Genomic DNA, 24,141 nt, shown 5'->3' with positions numbered 1-24,141 from the left:
CTATAAAGACTATACATTATGTGGAAATGAGACTATACCAAACAACAGCCAAAAAAGAATTATCAATTCTATGCCTTCTCTTTTGGCTGGTCACTCAGAAAGATAATGTTATCAGCAATGATGGTTGTCGCTTGTCGCCTCATGTTGTTTTTATCCATGCATTGACCAGAGCCTACTTGCCCTTCCACATACACTCGAGAGCCCTTTTACACATACTGAGAGGCCACATCTCTGAGGCCCAGCCGGAATACTGATATTCTATGCCATGTTGTTTTTTGACTGACATCACCCATTTGGAATGTTTCATTGTCCCCTGATCACCACATCTCATTTGTTGCAAGGGAAAATATTGTGACTGGATTTTTTCCTTCTACCTGTCCAATGACAGGATCTTGACACATTCACCCCAGTAACTGCACACAATTCAGAGATCCTTCAAGAACCGAACTGCTAGCTATACCAGACTCATGTCTCACAAACTGATGAAGTACCTGTAATATAGGTATTCAGAACATGACTGCCATTTTTCTTTTCTTACGATCTAATCTGTTTTTCCCGATGTGCCAGCCTGCGTGACCTCCAGCCAGGAGACCATTTCTGGCGCATGCTAGGTCGCACACCTCTCCTGAGGAAAGAGCATTTTTCTTTTTTTCTTTTTTTTTTTAATATGTTTTTATTGAAAAGTCAGATTTGCAAAGAGGAGACAGAGACAAAAATCTTCCATCTAATGATTCACTCCCCAAGTGACCTCAAGTGCTGGGGCTGAGCCTATCCAAAACCAGGAGCCAGGAGTTTCATCCAGGTCTCCCACGCAGGTGCAGGGTCCCAAGGCTTTGGGCCGTCCTCAACTGTGTTCCCAGGTCACAGGCAGGGAGCTGGATGGGAAGTGGAGCTGCTGGGATTAGAACCAGTGCATATATGGAATCCTGGTACATGTAAGGCAAGGACTTCAGCTGCTAGGCTACCATGCTGGGCCCCACGTACATTAATTTTAATAAAACAATTGATTGCTAATGTTGCTCTGTGTTGAAATAAAAAGCCAGAAGTGTATATACCATGTGTTAGACACCACACAGAATGCATAGAAGCTGAAGATACTGTCTCAATTAGACAAGTGTCCTAACTTGAAGTTTAAATACTACAGGATACAATCCAGAGTGGAATTAGGAAAAATTTTTTTTTCTCTCTTAGTGATCTCTAAAGAAGAGAAAATTTTGTGGCATGTTAATATCTATTACAATGGTTAGGAACTACCATTTATGAAGTTACCAGATGTGACGCACAGGTAGATGTTTGATATGTATTATGTCTCTACTTGTACAAACCTCAGTTGCCTTCCTTTTGTCATGTGTATCACAAAGCTAGAGTAAATCACTTCATCTTCTGTTAGTATGTATTTGGTTCGCCTAAGCAATGAGCAGCAGTGACTCGAGATGTGCTGCCTGATGCTCCCCTGGCTGCTGCTGGCTCAGGCCCAGGCAACCCGTGCAGGGCCTCCAGTGCGCAGGAACCTCCACCTACAAGCACGTCAATGTGCACGAGCCCGAGATGGACACGAAGTCGGCGACCCACGGGGCGGCATGCACCCTCGTGTGGACTGAGCTCCTCTGCAGGCTGGGCATGACCTTCAGCTACCTGTTCCGCAAGCCTGCCACCATTAACTACCAGTTTGAGAAGCGCCTGCCAAGCCCACGCTTCAGTGGACAGCACACCCTGCACCACTACCTATCCAGGGAGGAGCGCTGCATTTCCTGCAAGCTCTGCGAGGCCCTGTGTCTGGCCCAGGCCAGCCCCATCGAGGCAGAGCCCAGGACCAATGGCAGCCACTGGGCCATGCGCTACAACATCGACAACCAAATGCATCTACTGCAGCTCTTGCCAGGAGGCCTGCACTGTGGGCACCATTGTGGAGGGCCCAACTTTTGAGTTCTCCAAGGAGACACACGAGGAGCTGCTGTCCAAGAAGCTGTTCAACAACGTTGACAAGTGAGAGGCAGAGATTGCAGCCAACATCCAGGCCGACTACCTGTACAGGTGACCCTGCTGGCCTGAACCCTCATGCAGGGAAAAAAAAAAATTCATTTGATCCCCTGGCACGAAGGCTCAATTGGCTAAAATCCTTTCTTTCAAGTGCTGACTGATGTCCAGTGCCCCACTTCCCACCCAGCTCCCTGCTTGTAGCCTGGGGAAGCTGTTGAGGATGGCCCAAAGCCTTGGGAACTTGTATGCACATAGGAGACCAGGAAGAAGCTCCAGGCTCCTGGCTTCGGATCAGCTCAGCTCTGGCCATTGTGGCCACTTGGGGACAGTACTAGCAGATGGAAAATCTCTCCTCTTTGTAAATTTGCCTTTCCAATAATGATGAATCAATCTTAAAAACAAAAACAGATTTATTTATTTGGAAGGCAGAATTAAAGAGGGAAAGATTTTCCATCTGCAGGTTAAATACCCAAATGGTCATGGTGGCCAGGATTGGGCCAGGCTAAAGCCAGGAGCTTTGTGCCGGTCTCCTACATGGGTGCATGGGCCTAAGCACTTGGGCCATCTTCCACTGCTTGCTCAGGTGAGTTAGCAGGGAGCATGTTTAAAAATGTAAGTCAGGGCTCAAACTGGTGTCAGGAAGGATACCAGCATCACAGGCAGTAGCTTAACGCACTGCAGCACAACGATGGCCCCTGTAGTATATTTTTTTAAAAAGTGCGTTGACTTTATTTCATGGCTTCTCAGTTGAGGGAATATAGTGAGGGTGGAATATAAACTAGCATATTCAGATGTGAAGATATAATGCATGCATCTGTACTTCCAAATCAAAGACAGACTCCCAATGAAACTGTTGGACATACCTAGACAATGGGATGCTGGACTGTCTGACGCTGCCTGTACCCACAATGTCAGGACACAATAAGAGACTGATGGACAGGACTATTGTAAAAATATTGGGAAAATCAGTGGGGGGGGTGGGAGTTGGGGGGCAGAAAGCCCAGACCCTATGAATTGTATCATAAAATTCAAAATTAAAAAAATTACACTTCAAAAAACAAACAAATAAAAAAAGAAGTACTCGAGTCGGCAGTTATGTGATGCAGGAGGTAATTTACCACGTGTGACGCCTCCATCCAGTACAGGTGCCAACTTGACTGCCAGCTGCTCCACTTTCAAACCAGCTCCCTGCAAAAGCACCTGGGAAAGCAGAGGAAGGAGGACCAAGTACCTGGGCCTCTGCCACCCACACTGGAGACCTGGATGAAGCTCCTGGCTCCTGGCTTCAGCCTGACTCAGCCCTAGTGGTTGTGGCCACCAGGGAAGTGAACCAGTGGGTGAATGTTCTTTCCCTCTCTGTCTCCGTAATTCCATAAGTACATGAATCTTTAGAAAAGAGATGCTCTTGATTTTTTTCAATTTATGTTTATTAAGTACTATGTAACTCATTACATGTTACATAATACATTACACAGCCTTCTAACAGGGGTAGATGATCCTAATTGCATTGGTTTTTTTTTTTTCCATCATGCAGGAAAATTCTTCTTTAATCAATGTTCTCCAAACCCTGAAAGAGAGTTTAAAAAAAGAACATGAGAATTCTGTTGATGGACCATGTGTTCTCACTTTGAAATGGCATTCTGTTACCGAAGGGCATTCCACGTCCCATATAGCTCTAGCTGCGATACATAGAATTGTATTTTATTATCACTAAAAAAAGAACCTGTAATGATGTCTAGTCTGCATACTCTGAGAGCAGCAAACATATGCCTTTATATAAAAAACCCCTTCCCCCAGCCCAGTCAGAACAACCAGTTACCACTGAACTCCTGCTTACATGCTGCGCTCCAATGAGTCAGAGAACAATAAAGCAGAATCTAGAATCCAGGGCTGGTGGTGAGAGACAGTAGGACAAGTCTGTCCCTGCAGTGCCAACATCCTACATGGGTGCGAATTTGAGTCCTGGCTGCTGTACTCCCAATCGAGCTCTCTCTATGTGCCTGGGAAAGCACAGAAAGATGGTCCAAGCCCTTGGGTTCCCGCACCTATGTGGGAAATCCAGAGGGAGACCCAGGCTCCTGGCTTTGACCTCCCAGGCTGCTGTGGCCATTTGTGGAGAGAACCAAAAGACAGAACATCTTCTCTTTCTCCCCCTAATTCTGCCTTTCAAATAATTAAATCTTTTGTGTTTTTTTGATTTTTAAAAGGGCAAAAGAGTAGGCATAGGACATAGGCAAATAGATCTTTACATATAAAAAAGGCTGTTCAACCTCACAAGAAGAAAATACAATTTTTGGGCCCGGAGGCATGGCCTAGTGGCTAAAGTCCTCACCATAAGGGCGCCAGTTCTAATCTCGGCAGTTCCACTTCCCATCCAACTCCTTGCTTGTGGCCTGGGAAAGCAGTCGAGGACGGCCCAATGCTTTGGGACTCTGCACCCGTGTGGAAGACCTGGAGGAAGTTCCTGGCTCCTGGCTCCGGATCGGCACAGCACCGGCTGTTGTGCTCACTTGGGGAGTGAATCATTGGACGGAAGATCTTCCTTTCTATCTCTCCTCCTCTCTGTATATCTGACTTTGTAATAAAAATAAAATAAATCTTTAAAAAAAAAAAGAAATACAATTTTTAAAGTTTTTTTTAAAAGATTAATTTTATTTTTATTGGAAAGTCAGATATGCAGAGAGGAGAGACAGAAGAACTTCTATCTGCTGATTCACGTCCCAAGTGACTGCAACCGCCGGAGCTGTGCTGACCCAAAGACAGGAGCCGGGTCTCTCACATGGGTGCAGGGTCCCAAGGCTTTGGGCCATCCTCGACTGCTTTCCCAGGCCACAAGCAGGGAGCCGGATGGGAAGCAGTGTCACCGAGATTAGAACGTCACTCATATGGGATCCCAGCGCATGCAAGGCAAGGATTTAGCAGCTAAGCTACCGCGCCGGGCTAAGTTTGGTTTTTTTTTTTTAAGATTTATTTTTAAATAGAAAGTCAGATCAAATTTACAAAGAAAGGGAAAATCAAAAAGATCTTCCATCCACTGGTTACTCCCCAAATGGCCAGACCTGAGCTGATCCAAAGCCAGAAGCCAGGAGCATCTTACAGGTCTCCCATGTAGGTGCAGGGTCCTAAGGCTTTGGGTCATCCTGAACTGCTTTCTCAGGCCACAAGCAGGCAGCTGAACAGAAGTGGAGCAGCCGGGATATGAACTGGTGCCCATAGGGGATCCTGGCGGTTGCAAGGTGAGGATTCAGCCACGGAGCCATTACACTGGGCCCACAACTCTCGCACACGGGTAGCATCACAGTCACTTTACCTTTGCCACATAGTGACGATTCATTCCAGAGATGCGTCTATCTCTTTCCAACAAACTCCAGTGATAACGCAAATGAGCAATCCTTTTTTCCTTCAAATACAAGACAATTATTATTGCAATTGTTAAAGACAAGTGTCCCAAAACATAGATATTAGAACTTTTGAAAAGTGGCACTTCTAGGGTTGGTGCAGTGGCATACAAAGTCAAGCCTTTATCTATAGTGCCAACAACCCATAATAAGCGCCAGTTCGAGCCCTGGCTGCTCCACTTCCCATCCAGCTCCCTGCTTGTGGCCTGGGAAAGCAGTTGAGGACGGCCCAAAGCTTTGGAACCCTGCATCCGTGTACACCTGGAAGGGGCTCCTGGCTCTGACCAATGTGGCCATTTGGAGAGTGAAACAGCAGGTGGAAGATGTGTCTTTCTCTTCTTGTAACTCTGCCTTTCAGATAAAAATAAATGAATATTTTATTAAAAGTGACTTTCTAAAAAATGGAATCATCACTAAAATAAGAGGGAACTTAACAATATACAACCATGGAACCAAAGCCCATGGGCCCAAAGCCTTGGGACCCTGCACCCATATGGGAGACCCAGAAGAAGCTCCTGGCAGATGGAAAGCCACCACCTGAGACACCAGCATCCCACCATAAGAGCACTGGTTCAAATCCCAGTTCTCCCACCTCTAATCCAGGTATCCAGCTGTTTGCCTGGGAGTGCAATGGAGGATGGTCCAGGTAACTGGGCCCCCACAAGGGACATGGGAGCCTTAGGAGAAATTCCAGCCTTCTGCTTTGGGTTGGCCCACGCCTTTTGCAGTCAGTTGGCATGTCAAGTGGATGGTATAGCTCTGACTGTCCCTCTCAACCTGTGACTATCTTTCCAATAAATAAATAAAACTTTAAAAATGCAAAACCAGAATTGCTAAATAAAATCAGACCAATACATTTTAGGTCGGCAATCCTAAATTCTCACTTCTATTTTAACCAACATCATTGGGCTTTTGTTGTTCTTTTTGTACAGTAGTCAACCCTCTCTTTTTTTTTTTTTTTAAATAAATGCTTAACCATTGCCCTTTGGAGCTGTAAAAAAAAACAACGGTAGATTAGAAGCGAAAGGAGAATCAAAAAACAAAAAAGCAAACACATCTCAATTGTAAGTGTTCTCTAGACATGCTGCGAGGATTAGGAAGAAGGGGAAATTAAAATTTTGATATAAGAAACGGGATCGCCCATTAGAGTCCCAAAGGGTTGGAATCAAAAAGCCAAAGGAAAAACTATGCAACTCTAGGTACCAAAGGAGAAGCTGCCAAGATGTGTGTGTGTGTGTGTGTGTGTGTGTGTGAGAAAACCAAGGCGGCGCAACTAGGATCAGAAGTGCGGTGACACAAGAGTCACGCCCCTAGCCTTCGCCTTCTCCTTCGAGTTTGGTGCCGACCTCTTTCACGTCCTACCTCCCCAGTTTCCGAATGTCGACAGTTCTAAATCCTAACCTTTACCCAAGAGTTGGTTTTGTGACAGCACAATGCGGCTTATACGGGGCACATCGTTTCACAAAGTGTCCTCTTTTAGGGCACGCGAAGTCAAAGGCTGACCGTGTTTTCCACCCCGGACACGGGCTTCGTACCCTAACACCCGCCTCTAGCGAGCGCCGGCTGCTGCCGTCAGCACCGGCCTGGGAAAACCGCCCTACCTTGCGCCCGTGACTGAACTTGTGAATGTATGCAGTGGCCATTCCGGGGATGCTCAAGCACACGGCCATGATGGCGACTCCGGGCAGAATCTCGAACCACATCGCGGCACGGCTACCTAAGCCAAAACGCGGTTTGTAGGTCCCTAAAGGTGACCGGGATGCTAAGCCCCGGAGCAGCCCACAAGAGAGGCGGTGCCACGCGCTCCAACGGAAGCGACGGAAGCCGGCAAGGCTCGAAACTGATCAACACCTGCGCTCTCGCCTTCACTTTCCTCTTTTGCGACGATTTGCTGCACGACGCTCGACGCAGTGTGACGTAAAGACCCTCGCGCGACGGGGGATGCCACGGCCGTCTCGCGGCTTTCGACTCCGAAATGGCGGAGCAACTTTCTCCGGGAAAGAGTACAGAGCAGGTGTGCACCTTCCTCTTCAAAAAGCCTGGGCGGAAAGGAGCTGCGGGCCGCAGAAAGCGCCCCGCCTGCAACCCGGAGTCCGGAGAAAGCGGCGGCAGTAGTGATGAAGGCAACACTGTGGTGCGCCCGGAGAGGAAACGAGCGGTCCACAATCCAATGATACAGAAGACTCGCGGCAGTGGTAAGCAGAAAGCGTCCTACGACTTGAGTAGTGAGGACGAAGACCAGGATAATGAGCCCGAGACTCTGGGAGTGGTCTACAAATCCACCCGCTCAGCGAAACCGGTGGGGCCAGAAGACATGGGGGCCACGGCCGTGTACGAGTTGGATACGGAGAAGGACCGCGATGCGCAGTCCATCTTCGAACGCAGTCAGAAGATTCAGGAGGAGCTGAGGGGCAAGGAGGATGACAAGATCTACCGGGGGATCAATAATTATCAGAAATATATGAAGCCCAAGGATACGTCTATGGGCAACGCCTCCTCCGGGATGGTGAGGAAGGGCCCCATCCGGGCCCCTGAGCATCTGCGGGCCACCGTGCGCTGGGATTACCAGCCTGACATCTGCAAGGACTACAAGGAGACTGGCTTCTGCGGCTTCGGGGACAGCTGCAAGTTCCTCCATGACCGTTCAGATTACAAGCACGGATGGCAGATCGAACGTGAGCTCGATGAGGGTCGCTACGGCGTCTATGAGGATGAAAATTATGAAGTAGGAAGCGATGATGAGGAAATACCGTTCAAGTGTTTCATCTGCCGCCAGACCTTCCAGAACCCAGTTGTCACCAAATGCAGGCATTATTTCTGCGAGAAGTGTGCGCTTCAGCATTTCCGCACCACTCCGCGCTGCTACATCTGCGACCAGCAGACCAACGGTGTCTTCAATCCAGCCAAAGACTTGATTGCCAAACTGGAGAAGCATCGAGCCGCAGCAGCCAGTGCTGCTGCCGATTGCCCCGAAGACTCTGATGAAGGCCCAACTCCCATTACTTAGGTTTTCCTCAAATTTCAAAAATAAATGTTTTGTTGTTCTTTTGAAAATCTTAACTGGTGTTCTTTCTTTTTTTAGGGAAAGTGACAGAAAGCGGGTGGTGAAGTAGGGTTCTGTAGTAAAAGCTCCAAGGTAGGTATAATGTGGAATTAGCCCTGGGATAACTACTTTGTGCATTTTTTTTAGACCTTTTGACATACATTATGGGAATAGCAGAAGTTTGAGCTAGAATTTACTTAAAGCAAGCATAGTGATGCTGAAAGCAAGAACTGAATCTGGTATATTTGCATATCACTTAATGGTTTACAAAGTACTGTCATACAATTATCTGTCTTGGGAGCTTGTCCTACTTTAAAATATGCCCAGGCCAAGATTATGAATGGAAGAGGAAATGGTTTGGGTAACTAGCAGCCAGCAGCCGACACCACAGTGTGCTTGTCTGGGACAGGGCCCTTGCTCTCTTTGAAGCATCTTGTGCTCACCCCCTCTATAGTGTGCTATCAAACGTGATCAGTACTGAACTGTGCCTGGGGCCCAACACTGAACGTGAGAGTTCTACATTGAATGTAGGAACCTGCAGAGGGCAGAAACCTAACATTTTAGGAATCATTGCCTGAAAGTATCTGTGTTCTCACAGACTGATAGAGCTGAGCATTCCCTATTAAAGTGAGCCAGTATACCCATAGGCTACTGCTTGGCAAAGAGTAAGCATGTGACGAATAAGCCTGGAGAGCTTTTAGGAGTGACGATGGGGTGAGAGCCTTCCGTCCAAGTGGAGGAAGTTAGATTCTATTTTGTAATGTAGTGGGGAGGTGGCAGAGATTTGGGGAGGGGAACACAGACTTTTAAAATGCATATTTTTAAAGATTTGTTTTTATTGGAAAGGCAGATACACAGAGAGGAGGAGAGACAGAGAGGAAGATCTTCCATCCGATGATTCACTCCCCAAGTGACTGCAACGGCTGGAACTGAGCCCATCCAAAGCCAGGAGCCAGGAGCTTCTTCTGGGTCTGCCACACGGGTGCAGGGTCCCAAGACTTTGGGCCATCCTTGATTGCTTTCCCAGGCCACAAGCAGGGAGCTGGGTGAGAAGTGAAGAGCCAGGATATGAACTGACGCCTATGTGGGATCCCGGCACATGCAAGGCAAGGACTTTAGCTACTAGACTACCACGCCGGGCCCTAAAATTATTATTATTTTTTAAATGTCAACAGTTGGATTGATTGCCGGGCAATGGATGCCAGACAAGGCCGTGAGTTAGGTCCACTAGGACTGGAATCTGGGCTGATCCCAGGAGACAAATAAGTTGTGAGTTCGAATATTTTGTCTTTACATTTATTCATCCAGTTAAATATATTCTTTGAGCAGCTACTGTATCAGACACGGCTGGCATAAGAAATATTGACAGCAAGCAAGATTAACACAGTCCTTGCCCCCAAAGGACATTAAACTATGACAATTACTTGGGAAAGTGTGCATGGAATTAAAAATTAAGATCTGGGCCTTAGAGGAGCAATGGGCATTTGACCTGCTGGCTAATAAATCAAGACACCTAGGCCCAGCATGGTAGCCTAGTAGCTAAAGTTCTTGCCTTGCACGCACCGGAATCCCAAAGGGGCACCGAGTCTAATCCCGGAATCCCTGTTTCCCATCCAGCTCCCTGCTTGTGGCCTGGGAAAGCAGTCAAGGATGGTCCAAGGGCTTGGGACCCTGCACCTGTGTGGGAGACCAGAAGAAACGCCAGGCTTCTGGTTTTGGCTCAGCTCAGCTCCAGCTGTCACAGCTGCATGAATCAACGGACAGAAGATTTTCCTCTCTGTCTTCCTTTCTGTATATCTGACTTTCCAATAAAAATAAATCTTAAGGGCCCGGTGCAATAGCCTGGCAGCTAAAGTCCTCCCATTGCACATGCCAGGATCCCATATGGGCGTGAGTTCTAAACCCAGCGGCCCTGCTTCCCAGCCAGCTCCCTGCTTGTGGCCTGGGAAAGCAGTTGAGGATGGCCCAAAGCCTTGGGACCCTGCACCCGCGTGGGAGACCTAGAAGAAGCTCCTGGCTTCAGATTGGTGCAACTCAGCCTGCTTGGGGAGTGAATCAGGGAATGCAAGATCTTTGTCTCTGCTCCTTTCTGTATATCTGACTTTCCAATAAAAATAAAATAAATCCTTAAAAATTTAAAATTAAAAAAAATAAATCAGGACACCCATATCCCATGCAGGCTTCCTGGCCTGTATCCAGCCTCTGACTGCAGCTTACCTCTGGTGCCAACCAGGAAGGCAGCAATGATGGCTCAAGTAACTGTGTGAGAGACCCAGATTGAGTTACTGGCTCCTAACATGGCAGACATTTGGGGAGTGAACCAGGAAATGGGAACTCTGCTTTTTAGAGTTGTGGGGGCATGGGTGAGCACTATGACGCATACTGCAGTGCCAGCCATCCTTTATAGGGATGTTCCAGTCCAGGCTGTTCCGCTTCCAATCCAAACTCCCTGCTAATGTACCTGGGAAAGCAGCAGAGGATAGCCTAAGTGCTTGGACCCCTGCACCCACATGAGAGACCTGGAAGAGGCCTCTGGCTCCTGACTTCAACCTGCCTCAGCCCTGGCTATCGTAACCATTTGAACCACCAGGTGAAAGTTCTCTCCATCTGTTTCTGCCCCCCCCCCCACTGTCTGTACCTCTGAATTTGAAATAAATAAATCTTTAAAAAAAAATAAGCATGGGGCCAATGTGACACAGCAAACTAAGCTGCATACAATGCCAGCATTTGATATTAGAGCACTGATTCAAGTCCCAGCTGCTCCACTTCTGCCCCAGCTCCCTGCCGAGAGAGAAGAAGGGAGATACAGATCTTTTATCTGCTGGTTTACTCCCCAGTTGGGTACACTGGAACTCCATGCAGAATCTCAACATGATTGGCAGGGACTCAAGTGCTTGGACCATTTACTGCTTTCCCAGGCACATTAGCAAGGAGCTGGTCCAGAAGTAGAGGACCCAGAACTGGAAGCATCACTCTGATATGGGATGCTGGCTTTACAAGCAGCAGCTTAACATGCTGTGCCACACTTAGAGCTACATCAAATTAGAGCTGAGGGCCTGGCACAATGGATCAGTGCCTAAATCCTTAACTTGCAAGCATGGGGATGCCCTGTGGGCTCCAGATACTCCAAAATGGGAAACAGGCATTTTAAACAGTTTCTTAAATGCTAGGGCATTGACCTACTCTAGTATAACAGTTTTTTTAAATAGTCATTTGAAAGCTGGAGTTAAATCTTTCATTCACTGGTTCACTCTCCACATGGTTGCGGGGCCCAAGCACTTTGGCCACCTTCTACTGCTTTTTCAAGCACAGACCTGGATCGGAAGTGAAACAGCTGGAATTCAAACCCATACCCATAATAGGATTCCAGCACTGCAGGGAGCAGCTTTATATGCTACGCCACCACATTGGTCCTGCAACAATTTTTTTCTTTTTAAGCAAGAATGATAGACATCTTTCAAATGCTGGCTCATTCCCCAAATGATTTCAAAAGCCAAGGCTGGACCAGACCAAAGCCACAAGCCAGCACTGTGATATGGGATGTATCACATGCCTGCCCCTCTTTTTTTTTTCTCCTTTTTCCCCTAATATTTATTTGAGAAGCAGAGTGGTACAGAGAGAAAGATCTTCAAACCACTAATTTTTTCTCCAGATAGCCACAGCAGCTAGGTCTGTGCCAAGCAGAAGCCAGGAACCACGAACCCCATCCCGGTCTTCCATGTTGGTAGCTGAGGCTCAAATGATAGGGCCATCCTCTGCTGCCTTCACGGGAGCACTAGCAGGAAGCTGGATCCACAATGGAGCAGCCATGACTAGAGCCAGCGCTATCACATGAGACGCCAGTGTTGCCAACGGTGGTTCGAGCTGCAGTGCCACAACACCAGCCCCACCACCAGCAGATTCTTAAAATGGATCATAACTTCATAAAAGCATCTAAGTCAATGGTACACTCAAAATGTTTTTTTATGTTTACAAACTGGTAATTACTTCAAGTCAGAAATAATCTTAAAACCTTAAATTGAATGATATATGTTCCAAAAAAAAAAAGAGAGACTTCAATGTGAGAGTGGGAAATAGTAGTCTCTGAAGGAACTAACCTAGTCTGGGAAGTCCCCTAGCTAGTGAAGTTCCAACTAAAACCTGAACTGTGAGTGGCAAAAAGTTCCACTATGCAGAGGGCCGAGTCCATACTAAGGGCCAGGTGTGAGAGACTGCTTTCAGCTAAGAAGTCAGAGCAGCCCGAGAAGGTTGGCAGGAAGAAACCAGGTGGTCAGGTCATCATGACCAAGGACAGGACATCCTCATGTCCCAGTACAAGCTTTGCACTTTTATCTGGGGGTCAACACATTTTTTTTTTAAAGATTTATTCATTTTATTACAGCCAGATATATACAGAGGAGAGACAGAGAGGAAGATCTTCCGTCCAATGATTCACTCCCCAAGTGAGCCGCAACGGGCCAATGCGCGCCGATCCGAAGCCGGGGACCTGGAACCTCCTCCAGGTCTCCCACGCGGGTGCAGTGTCCCAATGCATTGGGCCGTCCTCGACTGCTTTCCCAGGCCACAAGCAGGGAGCTGGATGGGAAGTGGAGCTGCCGGGATTAGAACCGGCGCCCATATGGGATCCCGGGGCTTTCAAGGCGAGGACTTTAGCCGCTAGGCCACGCTGCCGGGCCCGGTCAACACATTTTAAGGAAGAAAGTAAAATGATCAGATTTTAATTTAAAATATAATTCTAGGGGCCGGTGTTATGCACAGCAGGTTTAGCTGGCACCAGCAATATTAGCATCACAGCTACTCTGTTTCCAGTCTAGCTCCCTGTTGATGCTCTTAGGAAAGCAGTAGAAGATGGCCCAAGTACTTGAGCCCCTGTACCCACGTTTGAGACATGAATGATGCTCCTGGTTTCTGGTTCTGAACTACCCCAGCCCTGGCCTTTGTGGCCATCTGGGGAATGCACCAGCAGATGGAAGAGCTCTCGCTCTCTCCAACTCTGCCTTTGAAATAAATCAATCTTTTTGCTGTTGTTTTTAAAGATTTATTTATTTTATTTGAAAGTCAGTTACACAGAAAAAGAGGAAAAGACAGATCATCCATCTGCTGATGCACACTCCCCAAATACCACCAGAGCTGGGCTGATCCAAAGCTGCAATCCAGGAGCTTCCTCTAGGTCTCCCAGGTGGGCATAGAGGCCCAAAGCCTTAGGCCATCCTCCACTGTCTTGTCAGGCTATTAGCAGTGAATTGGGTTGAAAGTAGAGCAGCTGGGACATGAAACAATGCCCATATGGGGTCTGGTTCCACAGGAAAGCGATTAGTCTGCTACTCCACTACACCAGCCCCCGAATAAACCTTTAAAAATTATATATATATATAAAAAACCCAGAAGAGCTCCTGGCTCCTGGCTTCGGATTGGCTCAGCTCCGGCCGTTGCGGTCACTTGGGCAGTGAACCATCAGACGGAGGATCTTCCTCTCTCTCTCCTCCTCTCTGTATATCTGCCTTTCCAATAAAAATTAAATAAATCTTACAAAAAAATAGTAATAGATATCTGTGTGAAGACGTCAAGTAGGTTCCTGGATATACGAATTCGGAATTCGGGGGAGAAATGAGTACAGGCTGGACTACAGATTTTAAATTGCTAGCAAAGATAAAAACAAAAGTATGAGATTATAAATGAGTGAGCATAGGTAGAAAGGAGGCATAAGGACTGGGAGGTTGGGAATCCAACTCTGAAAACAGGCGTATAAGCTGCTGGTTTCAAACTGGCAGATAGTTCTGTTTTGGTGGTGCTCAGTTCCAGCCAGGAAAAACAGGATAGTTTCTGGATAGGCCTTTGTTCTTTGTTCACAGCTCTTTGTTCTCACAACAGTGGGTGAGAGTACAGAGGAAACACATCCACTGGCTGGTGATGGCAGGTAAGCTGCAGCAAAAAAAGCTACTCCCAGCTCTGCTCTCAATTTTATATATGCTTTACAGGAAACAGTGACAAGCAGCCAATGAGCTACATAATAGTATTGTCTCGGACTACTGTTTGGCATTAAATATATCAGCTTTCAGGTCTGTCAGTTTCCCAACAACCGCAACACAAGTAAATAGACCAAGATGTAAATGCAAACCTAAGCAATATCCCAGATGCTGACACTTAACACAAGGCTTATAACATGGCCAAGTTTGCAGTGAAGCTAATCCTCGGGCCCTGCGGGATGCCTCAGTGGCTAAATCCTCACATTCAAGTGCTGGCATCCTATATGGGCATCAGTTTGTGTCCCAGATGCTGCACTTCTCATCCAGCTCCCTGCCAGTGGCCTGGAAAAGCAGTGAAAGATGCCCCAGAGTCTTGGGACCCTGCACCCACTTGTGAGACATGGAAGAAGCTCCTGCTTCCTGGCTTTGGATTGTCTCAGCTCTGACCATTATGGCCATTTCGGGAGTGAATTAGCTGATGGAAGGTTTTTCTGAATCTGCTTCTCTGTTTCTGTAAATCTGCCTTTCCAATAAAAATAAAGATTTTAAAAAGGGGGCCCAGTGGCGTGGCCTAGCGGCTAAAGTGCTCGCCTTCAATGTGCCAGGATTCCACATGGGCAATGGTTCTAATCCCGGCAGCTCCACTTCCCATCCAGCTCCCTGCTTGTGGCCTGGGAAAGCAGTCAAGGACAGCCCAACACCTTGAGACCCTGCACCCATGTGGGAGACCTGGAACAAGCTCCTGGCTCCTGGCTTCGGATCAGCTCAGCACCGGCCATTGCAGTCACTTGCGGAGTGATTCAGCGGGCAGAAGATCTTCCTCTCTGTCTCTCCTCCTCTCTGGATATCTGACTTTTCAATAAAAATAAATAATAAAAAAAGATTTAAGAAAAAGAAAAAGGAAAGAGTTAATGGTCAAGTTCTTCAGGCTGGTGCACTGGCTTTATCAGGCTAAGTCTCCTCCGCCTGCAGAGCCAGCATCCCACATGGGCAGCAGTCATAAGGGCAGCCAGTTAAGATCCTGGCTGCTATGCTTTGGATTCAGCTCTGTGCTCATGACCTGGGAAAGCAGTAAAGACTGCCAAAATCCTTGGAGCCCTGCAACATGAGAGACACAGAAGTTCCCGGCTCCTTGGCTTCAGACTGGCTTAACTCTGTCTGTTGTGGTCATTTGGGAAGTAAACAAGCAGGTGAAAGATATCTCCCAGACTATCTCTGTCTCTGCTTCTCTCCTTGTAATTATGCTCTTCCAATAAAAATACATAAATTGTTTTTAAAGTTTTTTCTGTTTTTTTTTTGTTTTGTTTTGTTTGTTTGTTTTTTAGTAGAAAGGCAGATTTACAGACAAAAAAAAAAAAAACAAAGATCTTCCATCTGCTGGTTCATTCTTCAAGTGGACCCAATAGCTGGAACTGAGCTGATCTGAAACCAGAAGCCAGGAACTTCTTTCAGCTGCTCCATACAGGTTCATGGTCCCAAGGCTTTGGTCTGTGCTCAACTGCTTTCCCAGGCCACAAGCAGGGAGCTGGATGGGTGCGAAGTAGAGCAGCCAGGATTAGAACTGGTGACCATATGGGATTCCAGAGCATGGAGAGCAAGGACTTTAGCTACCAGGCCACGGTGCTGGGCCCAGAAATAAATAAATTTTAAAGAGAAAGAGAGATGGGCCCAGCGCGATAACGCAGCAGTTTAAGTCCTTACCTTGAATGTGCCGGCTTTGGATTGGCTCATTTCCAGCCACTGGGGCCACTTGCGTAGTGACCCAGGGGATGGAACATCTTTCTGTCTCTCCTTGTTTCTGTAAATCTAACTTGCCAATAAAAATAAATACGTCTTTCAACCTAGCGCAGTAGCTTAATGGCTATAGTCCTCACCTTGCAAGTGCTGGGATTGCATATGGGCACCGGTTCAAATCCCAGCTGCCTCACTTCCCATCTAACTCCCTGCTTGTGGCATGGAAAAGTAGTGGAGGATGGTCCAACATCTTGGGACCCTATGCCCACATGGGTGACTTAGAGGAAGCTCCTGGCTCCTGGATTTAGATCAGCTAGGCTCTGACCATTGCAAACGTTTGGGAATGAACCAGTGGACAGAAGATCTTTCTCTCTGTATCTCCTTTTCTCTGTATATTTGACTTTCTAATAAAAAAAAAAACTTAAAAAAATAAATCTTAAATTTTTTTTATAAAAAGAAGTCAATTGGCAACTGATGTTTACCCCGCACGGTTACAGAAAGTGGGTGGACACCACAGTGACCTCAGCCAGAGATCTGGCATGCCCCGAAGGCAGCCAAGGCCACATATGGGTCAGTGATGGACAAAGGCCAACATTCCCTGTCCTATCAGGACCCAAGCAGGGCTGACGCCAGCACCCATGTCAGAGGGGGTAGAAAACCTTTGTCTCCGCTACCCAGCTTGTCTTTCCCACTTGTGGTTCTCTCCTCTCCTGTTCATTACTCCACCGCCCAGGAAAGGGCCAGGAACGGACTTCACTTGGCATAATAAAGGCCTGTTTGTACTTAGCTGGTATTTTCTTTTTCGGGTGGTTAACAGATCTAACAGTTCGGTGCTGAAGACCCGGGAGGTGGGTTGTAGATCCACTCCCACCTGTGGAGCTTGGGTCTCCCCCCTCCTCTCCAAGCCGCTGACCTCCTGGAACATTTGCCAGCCCCAGACTGACAGCCGTGAACCAGGTAAGCCCCTTCTGTTCTGAAAGTCTTCTTTGCTGTGCGGTTGTTTGGTCTGGGGAAATCATGAACGTCAGACCCCGTTTTGAGCTCTCAGTGTCTAGGGAGACATCTCATTCACTGACGACTTGCTTGCTCGTTTGGGCACCTAGCATGCTGACAGGGCCCCCACAGTCTAGGAAGACGTTCCATTCACTGACCCACCCTCCGTGGGGGAACCGGGTTCCCATTCTAGTTCACCTCTCGAGGTAAGGATGCTTTACTTGAGCCCAAACTAGCCGCCGGACAGTCGGGACAGAATGCGCAACTCACAGTCTATAATCTCCAGACTCCAGTGGGATGTCTATTCGCTAATTTCAAAGGCGCGGCACCAGACCAAGACTTAGGCCACAAACATCTTACTCCTAAGACAATGATTCAAAATATCCTCACGATATTGGACAATTTCTGCCACTGCAATGACAAGTGGTCCAAGACGTCTTACTGCAGACCTTTTGGGGCCTCTGTTCCTGCCCTAAGCTTTGCCCTTTCTGCTCTGTGTCCCAGGTTCTCCTGGCTAAGGCCAAGCCTTCCCCTCACGGTGGACTTTTCAGACCCAAAGCCTGATCACACTTTCTCTGAGCCACCTGAATTTCTGGGATTCTTTCCAACTCCATTTCTCCCTGCCCCGCTTCCCTGCAGCACCACCCCTGACTCAGGGACTACCTCCGACTTGCCAGCCACGGCCAGATCTACTTCCCTTGACTTCATCCACATCTGCTCCTCCCTTCCAGCTACCTCAGGGTTAAATCTCTCTGACTCTCTCCCCCTTCCTCAGCAATAGTCCCTATCACTTTTCTGGTACTCCTTCTTCTTTCTCTGATAAGCCACTCTCCCCACAACTGAAGTTTTCTTTTTCCCAAGGACATTATAACTTTTTGTTCCTTCTCTCTTTAGCAAACTCCCTCCTCCCACCAGTCAGGAGAGGAGGGGTAAAAAATATAACTAAACAGGACAACAGCATTTTAAAATTCACATGTTATTGTAACATCTCCTTTAAAATGGATTTTAACTAATTGATGATTAAGTTTTCTAGTTACCTCCAGCAAAATCTAGATCTGATTCTATCAAGCTATACTACTTATCTGCAACTATTTTCATATTAAGATAATCCTTGTGTTCTCTGCCTTTCATTAGACTATCATTGCTTAAGAGCAATAGAATTATGTACTTATTTAAAGGTATTTGAGTAATCACCTTATGTCAATAATTAATCTGTTTTACATTGTGTCATGTAAGGAGATTTTATTTCAACTGAATATTTTAAGCCTTCTTGGCATCCTTGACAGGTATTCAGAAAAATCCAAAAAGTTTCAAATTTTGGCATTTTTGACATTTGCAGAAAGGCCTCCTGCAAATGTCAAAGGATTTATCTCTCTTTTTGTAAAAACAACAACTAATTAGACTATTTGGACTGTATTAAAAATACTGTCAAGGTGCTAAGTGATGCAAAATTTTGTTATGTTGAAGTAGTCCAGTTACACAGGTCTGATCATCTTTTATGTTGTCTGTCATGGTTGTTATCTCAATGTAAAAGTATTTAAAAGTTACGTCTTTTTGTACGATCCTGTTGTGCTTCCTAAGATGAACAAACAAATACCTCTTGCCAGTCATACATGTTATGGTTCCAGCCGTACTTGTTTAAATATTGTTTAAAATCTGTTTACTCATGTTGACCAAGTTATTCATGTTACTCTCATTGTTTTCTCTAATGTACAATATAAGTTAATTGTGAGCCTGTACTCTTACCTCAGATTTATAGCAGGCATCCATGCTATCCTTAATTCCTCATTAACCTCTGAGGAATGGACTCTCATCCTACAGGTGGCCAGAGACCATACAGACCAACATCGCCTAGTTGACCAATCTCTTGCCAGAAGTGGTTACAGGAAGTGGGTGGACACCACAGTGACCTCAGCCAGAGATCTGGCACGCCCCGAAGGCAGCCAAGGCCACATATGGGTCAGTGATGGACAAAGGCCAACATTCCCTGTCCTATCAGGACCCAAGCAGGGCTGACGCCAGCACCCATGTCAGAGGGGGTAGAAAACCTTTGTCTCCGCTACCCAGCTTGTCTTTCCCACTTGTGGTTCTCTCCTCTCCTGTTCATTGCTCTACCGCCCAGGAAAGGGCCAGGAACGGACTTCTCTTGGCATAATAAAGGCCTGTTTGTACTTGGCTGGTATTTTCTTTTTTTGGGTGGTCAACAGATCTAACAGCAACATTTAAACATTTACTTTTTAAAGATTTATTTATTTTTATTGAAAGGCAGATTTACAAAGAAATAAGGACAGACACAGTGAGCAAAACAGATCTTCCATCCACTGGTTCACTCCCGAAATGATCACAATGGTGGGAGCTGGGCTAGTCAAAGCCAGCCAAGTGCCTTCTTTTAGGTCCCTTATGTGGATCCAGGGACCCAGACATTTGTCTATCTCTCACTATTTTCCAGACAGATCAACCGGGAGCTGTATGAGAAGTGGAGCAGCTGGGACTCCAACCAATGGACCTATGGGATGGCAGCACCACAGGCAGAGGCTTAACTCACTATACCATGATGTCAGCTCTATACTGTCTGTCTATCTATCTATCTATAGAAAGGGCACTGCCACTTGCTGAATCACTCTGCAAATGCCAATTATGGTGAGGACTGTGTTGTGACTAAAACCCAGACCTGGATCTCAATTCAGCTCTCCCAGATAGGCTCAGGAGCCCAATTACTTTTAGCATCATCACTGCCTTCTAGTTTCTGCATCCACAGGAAGTTGGAGACAGGCGTCAGGACCACATATCCAACCCAGGCACTCTGGCATAGAATACAGACATGCTAATCAACATTTCAACCACTTGGCCAAACTTCAAGGTTGGAAGCTGTTCATTTTATTATTTTATTTTATTTTATTTTATTTTATTTTATTTTATTTTATTTTGTTTTATTTTATTTTATTTTATTTTATTTTATTTTATTTTATTTTATTTTATTTTATTTTATTTTATTTTATTTTATTTGTGTATAAAATGCTGGTGGACACAGTGCAATGGCTCAGTGGCTAAATCCTGGACTTGACTGTGCTGGCATCCCATTTGGGCACTACTTTGTGTCCTGGCTGCTCCGCTTCCCATTCAGCTCCATGCTTGTGGCCTGGGAAAGCAGTGAAGGACAGCCCGAAGCTTTGGGACCCAGAACCTGGATGGAAAACCTGGAAAAAGCTCCTGGCTTTGGATTGGCTCAGCTCCAGTTGTTGCGGCCACTTGGGGAGTGAACCAGCAGATAGAAGATCTCTCTGTATTCTCTTCTCTGTAAATCTACCTTTACAACAAAAAAATATTTTTAAAAGTGCTGGTGTTCTTACATTCAATGTCATATAATACAAATATTGCCTAATTTTAGAGTGATCTTTTAAATTAACTTGTAAAATGTTTTGAAAATCTCTTATTGATTTGAAGGTTAAAGCTATTGAAAGACAGGGAGATGCTGCATCCACTGACTCACATCCCAAAAAGCTTCAATGGCCAGGGATGGGGCATTCCAAAGCCAGGAACCTGGAGCTCCATCTGGTTCTCCCAAGTGGGTGGCAGTGGCCCAAGGACTTAAGCCATCCTTCACTGCTTTCCCAGAGGCATTACTAAGGAGCTGGATCAGAAGTGGAGCAGCTGGGTCTTGAACTGGCCCCTTTGAAAAAAATGTTTACTTAACTTAAAAATATTTGTTTTAAATAGTAAAATCATTTTTATTGTTAAAATTGCAAATAATTTTTGTTTTACACTACATAAATTTTTCAATGTTCAACCCAAAGCTTCTAGAGGATAGTTCTCCAACATGAAGGTGGGTTTTGTTTGGTTGTTGTTGTTTTTTCAGTAACAACGGGACAGAGTTCAACCGGGGGACATACTAGCAGAGTCCATTTTCCCCAACAAGCTTCCCTTCAGAACCCTGGCATCAGTTTTCATAAGCAATCACTTCACACAGCTGTTCTGGAAGGAAAATCTGCTAGTGGCTTTCTACACTTGCTCTCCTGGGTCACATGAAACCACAGTCCACAACGATTCAGTGACAATCTGCTGTGATGACTTGCACCACTCATGGCAAACAACACTGAGAGCAGTGTCGGCCGGGGTCTCAGCAGAACCCCCACTCGAAACATCCATGGAGTCACCTGTTGTCTCACTTTGGCAGTTGCTGTCAATGGCGCCTGTCCAGAGCTGTGGTCTGCTTTCCCAGGCTGGCCATCACCCGGGTCAGGCAGGGTGATTGGGTTTTCACAGATGCCCATCTCATTAAACAAACATGACAGAGAGGTCGTGCTGAGCAGAGAGGATGTGGAGATGCAGTGCAGAGTAGCTGCCCTCCTCCCCGAAGCATGGACAGGGGCAATGCTGTGGCCATTCTTTCTGTAAGGACCCCCATGACATGAAAGATGCCACCCACTCTGCTACACCTGCTCCTTCGGCTGCTGTTACGCAGGGAAAGCCTCTCTATTATGCAGACACCTTGAGCTTCTTGGCCTTGAGCATGGGATGCAGAGAGATCTTGAAGGCTGTTTTGCATGTGGTGCACATGGGGCTGAAATTACAGAATATGGATGGGCACACACAACATATGTAGCTAATCTTTTCTTATTTATTTATTTTGATTGGAAAGGCAGATATACAGAGAGGAGGAGAGACAGAAAGGAAGATTTTTCCGTCCGATGATTCACTCTGCAAGTGAACGCAATGGCCAGTGCTGAATCGATCTGAAGCCAGGAGCCAGGAGCTCTTCTGGGTCTCCCACGCGGGTGCAGGGTCCCAAGGCTTTGGGCCGTCCTTGACTGTGTTCCCAGGCCACAAGCAGGGAGCTGGATGGGAAGTGGGGCCGCTGGGATTAGAGCCGATGACTGTATGGGATCCTGGCACGTGCAAGGCGAGGACTTTAGCCACTACGCTATCGCGCCAGGCCCACATAGCCAATCTTGATGCAGTTTTCATGAAAGAAGCAAGCAGCCCTGTAGTCAACCTGGACAGGGGTGACAGGATTAACTGCAACCTTTGATCATGATCCAGAAGAAAAACCCCCAGGAGGCACTGCAGGAGGGACGGTATCTGAGGCACCTTGAGGTACAGTCTCCGGTGATGTCACAAGCCTGTTGGAGGAGTCCCGAGTCGGTGTCTAAAACTGCAGGCGTCAATCTGTACTGCAAAGATGACATTCATGAAGTTCAAGTGCTGCAGCACACTCTTCCATGGCCTTAATCACCAGTATCCTGGACTTCATCTCCTGATTACCTTTCACCTCCTTGTTCATTCTGTGAGTATAGCAAAGGGCTTTGGCCAGGAATCATGCCTGTAGGGTTTCTGTATGCTGCCCCTTCAAGTGATTTTTGCTAATTAGATCTTTTTAAAAGATATTTTTTTATTTTTATTGGAAAGTCGAATATACAGAGAGGAGGAGAGACAGGAAGATCTTCTGTCCGATGATTCACTCCCCAAGAAGCCCGATGATTCACTCCCCAAGAAGCCCCAGTGGCCAGAGCTGTGCTAATCCGAAGCCAGGAGCCTCTTTCGGGTCTCCCACGTGGATGTAAGGTCCCAAGGCTTTGGACCATCTGTGATGGCTCATGATGGCTTTCCCAGACCACAGCCAGGGTACTGGAAGGGAAGCGGGGCAGCCGGGTTGCCCATTTGGGATCCCGTTGCTGTGCACAATGAGGACTTTAGCTGCTAGGCTACTGAGCCAGGCCCGGTCATTAGGTCTTTATTCTCTTCTGCAATAACTTCATTCGCTACCATTAACAGTTCATATTTTCCCTCTTTACTTCCAGAAGGGTTAAATTCAGCAGGTGGTTTGCCAGGGTCTCCAATAAAGTCTCCAGCTCTGCCATTCTTCTCGAGATATAAGAATCGGCTTTCCTGAATGTGACTAGCAATCACAGCAAGCTTGGTGGAGTGGTTCATGAACAGAGAGGAATTTCCTAGCACCATCACAGCATCTATGCATTTGGACAAGGTAAACTGAGACTCCTTCAAGGTTTGCTTCCCCCACTGTATTGGGTTCATATTAATGATGATAATCAAAAAATTTAGTTCATTTTCATCCCATACCATGGCTGCCCAGCACCTCCTAAAAATATTTTAAAGATTTACTTGTTTTTCTGGGAAAGACAGACTTACAGAAAAAAAGGAAAGGTAGAGAGAAAGATCTACTGTCCTCTGATTTACTCCCCAATTGGGCACCACGGCAGGAGCTGAACCGATCTGAAGTCAGGAGCCAGGAACTTCTGGATCTCCAACTTGGGTGCAGGATCCCAAAGCCTTGGGCCATCCTTGACTGCTTTCCCAGGCCACAAGATAGGAGCTGAGTGTGCAGTGGAACAGCTGAGACAGGAACTGGCACCCATATGGGATCCAGGCGCTTGCAAAGTGAGGTTTTAGCTATTGAGTCACATCACCATGCCCAAGCAGACCCTTTTTAAAGTTAAAAGTGGGCAGGAGGAAGAGCCTAATTAAATGAAATTGAATCTTATTTTCCCTCTCCCTGTCTGAACACTGATTCCAGGATCTACTCCTTTAAAAAAAACTACTTGAAAGTCACAGAGATAGAGATGGTTCACTCCTGCAAATGTCCGTAGTGACTCTGGGCAGTGTCAGGCAGGACCAGGAGCCAGGCACTCCACAGCTGTGTTCCATGTGGGAAGCCGGGAATGAAATACCTGAAGTCAGTTGTTGTCCCCCGCCCTCCCCAAAGTGTGATTGCCAGGCAGCTGGAATCTGGGGCACGAACTCATTTGGCATGCGGCCCCAAGAGAGGGCCATTTTTACTAAAAACGGGTGTCAATAAAACATGCATACTGATTTTATTTGTTCAGCAGTATTGGTATGTTGTGCTTGTCTTTGGGTCTCCCAATCAAGATTTGGAAAGAAATTCTAAATCCTCGGAAAGCAGAAAGTTTTTTTTTTTTTTTTTTGGTAGAGACTTATCTGTTTATTTTTATTCAAAGTTGGATTTACAGAGAGAGAGGGACAGAGATACTCCTTCTGTAAGTTTACACAC

At 46.6% G+C, this 24,141-nt stretch overlaps 2 protein-coding genes and 3 pseudogenes across 2 annotated transcripts; 2 read left to right on the top strand and 3 right to left on the bottom strand.

Moving 5' to 3' along the window:
* On the bottom strand, positions 1 to 515 carry LOC101525674 (single-stranded DNA-binding protein, mitochondrial-like; annotated as a pseudogene).
* Positions 516 to 1,433: 918 nt separating this feature from the next.
* Positions 1,434 to 2,038, top strand: LOC101525436 (NADH dehydrogenase [ubiquinone] iron-sulfur protein 8, mitochondrial-like; annotated as a pseudogene).
* Positions 2,039 to 3,470: 1,432 nt separating this feature from the next.
* On the bottom strand, positions 3,471 to 7,136 carry NDUFA1 (NADH:ubiquinone oxidoreductase subunit A1). The gene is made up of 3 exons (XM_004587649.3): positions 6,980 to 7,136; positions 5,291 to 5,380; positions 3,471 to 3,547 (listed from the first exon to the last, which is right to left on the bottom strand). Exons 1-3 carry the CDS (start codon positions 7,079 to 7,081, stop codon positions 3,527 to 3,529), a joined length of 213 nt encoding a protein of 70 aa, XP_004587706.1. The 5' UTR covers positions 7,082 to 7,136; the 3' UTR covers positions 3,471 to 3,526.
* Positions 7,137 to 7,288: 152 nt separating this feature from the next.
* On the top strand, positions 7,289 to 8,428 carry RNF113A (ring finger protein 113A). Its single transcript, XM_004587648.3, has one exon. The coding sequence runs from the start codon at positions 7,354 to 7,356 to the stop codon at positions 8,383 to 8,385; it is 1,032 nt and encodes a 343-aa protein (XP_004587705.2). The 5' UTR covers positions 7,289 to 7,353; the 3' UTR covers positions 8,386 to 8,428.
* Positions 8,429 to 20,451: 12,023 nt separating this feature from the next.
* Positions 20,452 to 24,105, bottom strand: LOC101524716 (general transcription factor IIH subunit 3-like; annotated as a pseudogene).
* Between the last annotated feature and the right edge of the window lie 36 nt (positions 24,106 to 24,141).

This window comes from Ochotona princeps, chromosome X (genome assembly GCF_030435755.1).
Source record: "Ochotona princeps isolate mOchPri1 chromosome X, mOchPri1.hap1, whole genome shotgun sequence".
NCBI lineage: Eukaryota > Metazoa > Chordata > Mammalia > Lagomorpha > Ochotonidae > Ochotona > Ochotona princeps.
This window is presented reverse-complemented; position numbering and strand designations above follow the sequence as displayed.

Bases quoted from the DNA above. Each gene is read 5' to 3' on its own strand.
- NDUFA1 (XM_004587649.3), bottom strand. From the start codon at position 7,081: ATGTGGTTCGAGATTCTGCCCGGAGTCGCCATCATGGCCGTGTGCTTG. The intron at 5,381-6,979 runs GTAGGGCGGTTT...TTGTATTTGAAG, and splicing joins AGTTCAGTCACGGGCGCAAG to GAAAAAAGGATTGCTCATTT. The intron at 3,548-5,290 runs GTAAAGTGACTG...ACTCTCTTTCAG, and splicing joins ATCGTCACTATGTGGCAAAG to GGTTTGGAGAACATTGATTA.
- RNF113A (XM_004587648.3), top strand. From the start codon at position 7,354: ATGGCGGAGCAACTTTCTCCGGGAAAGAGTACAGAGCAGGTGTGCACC.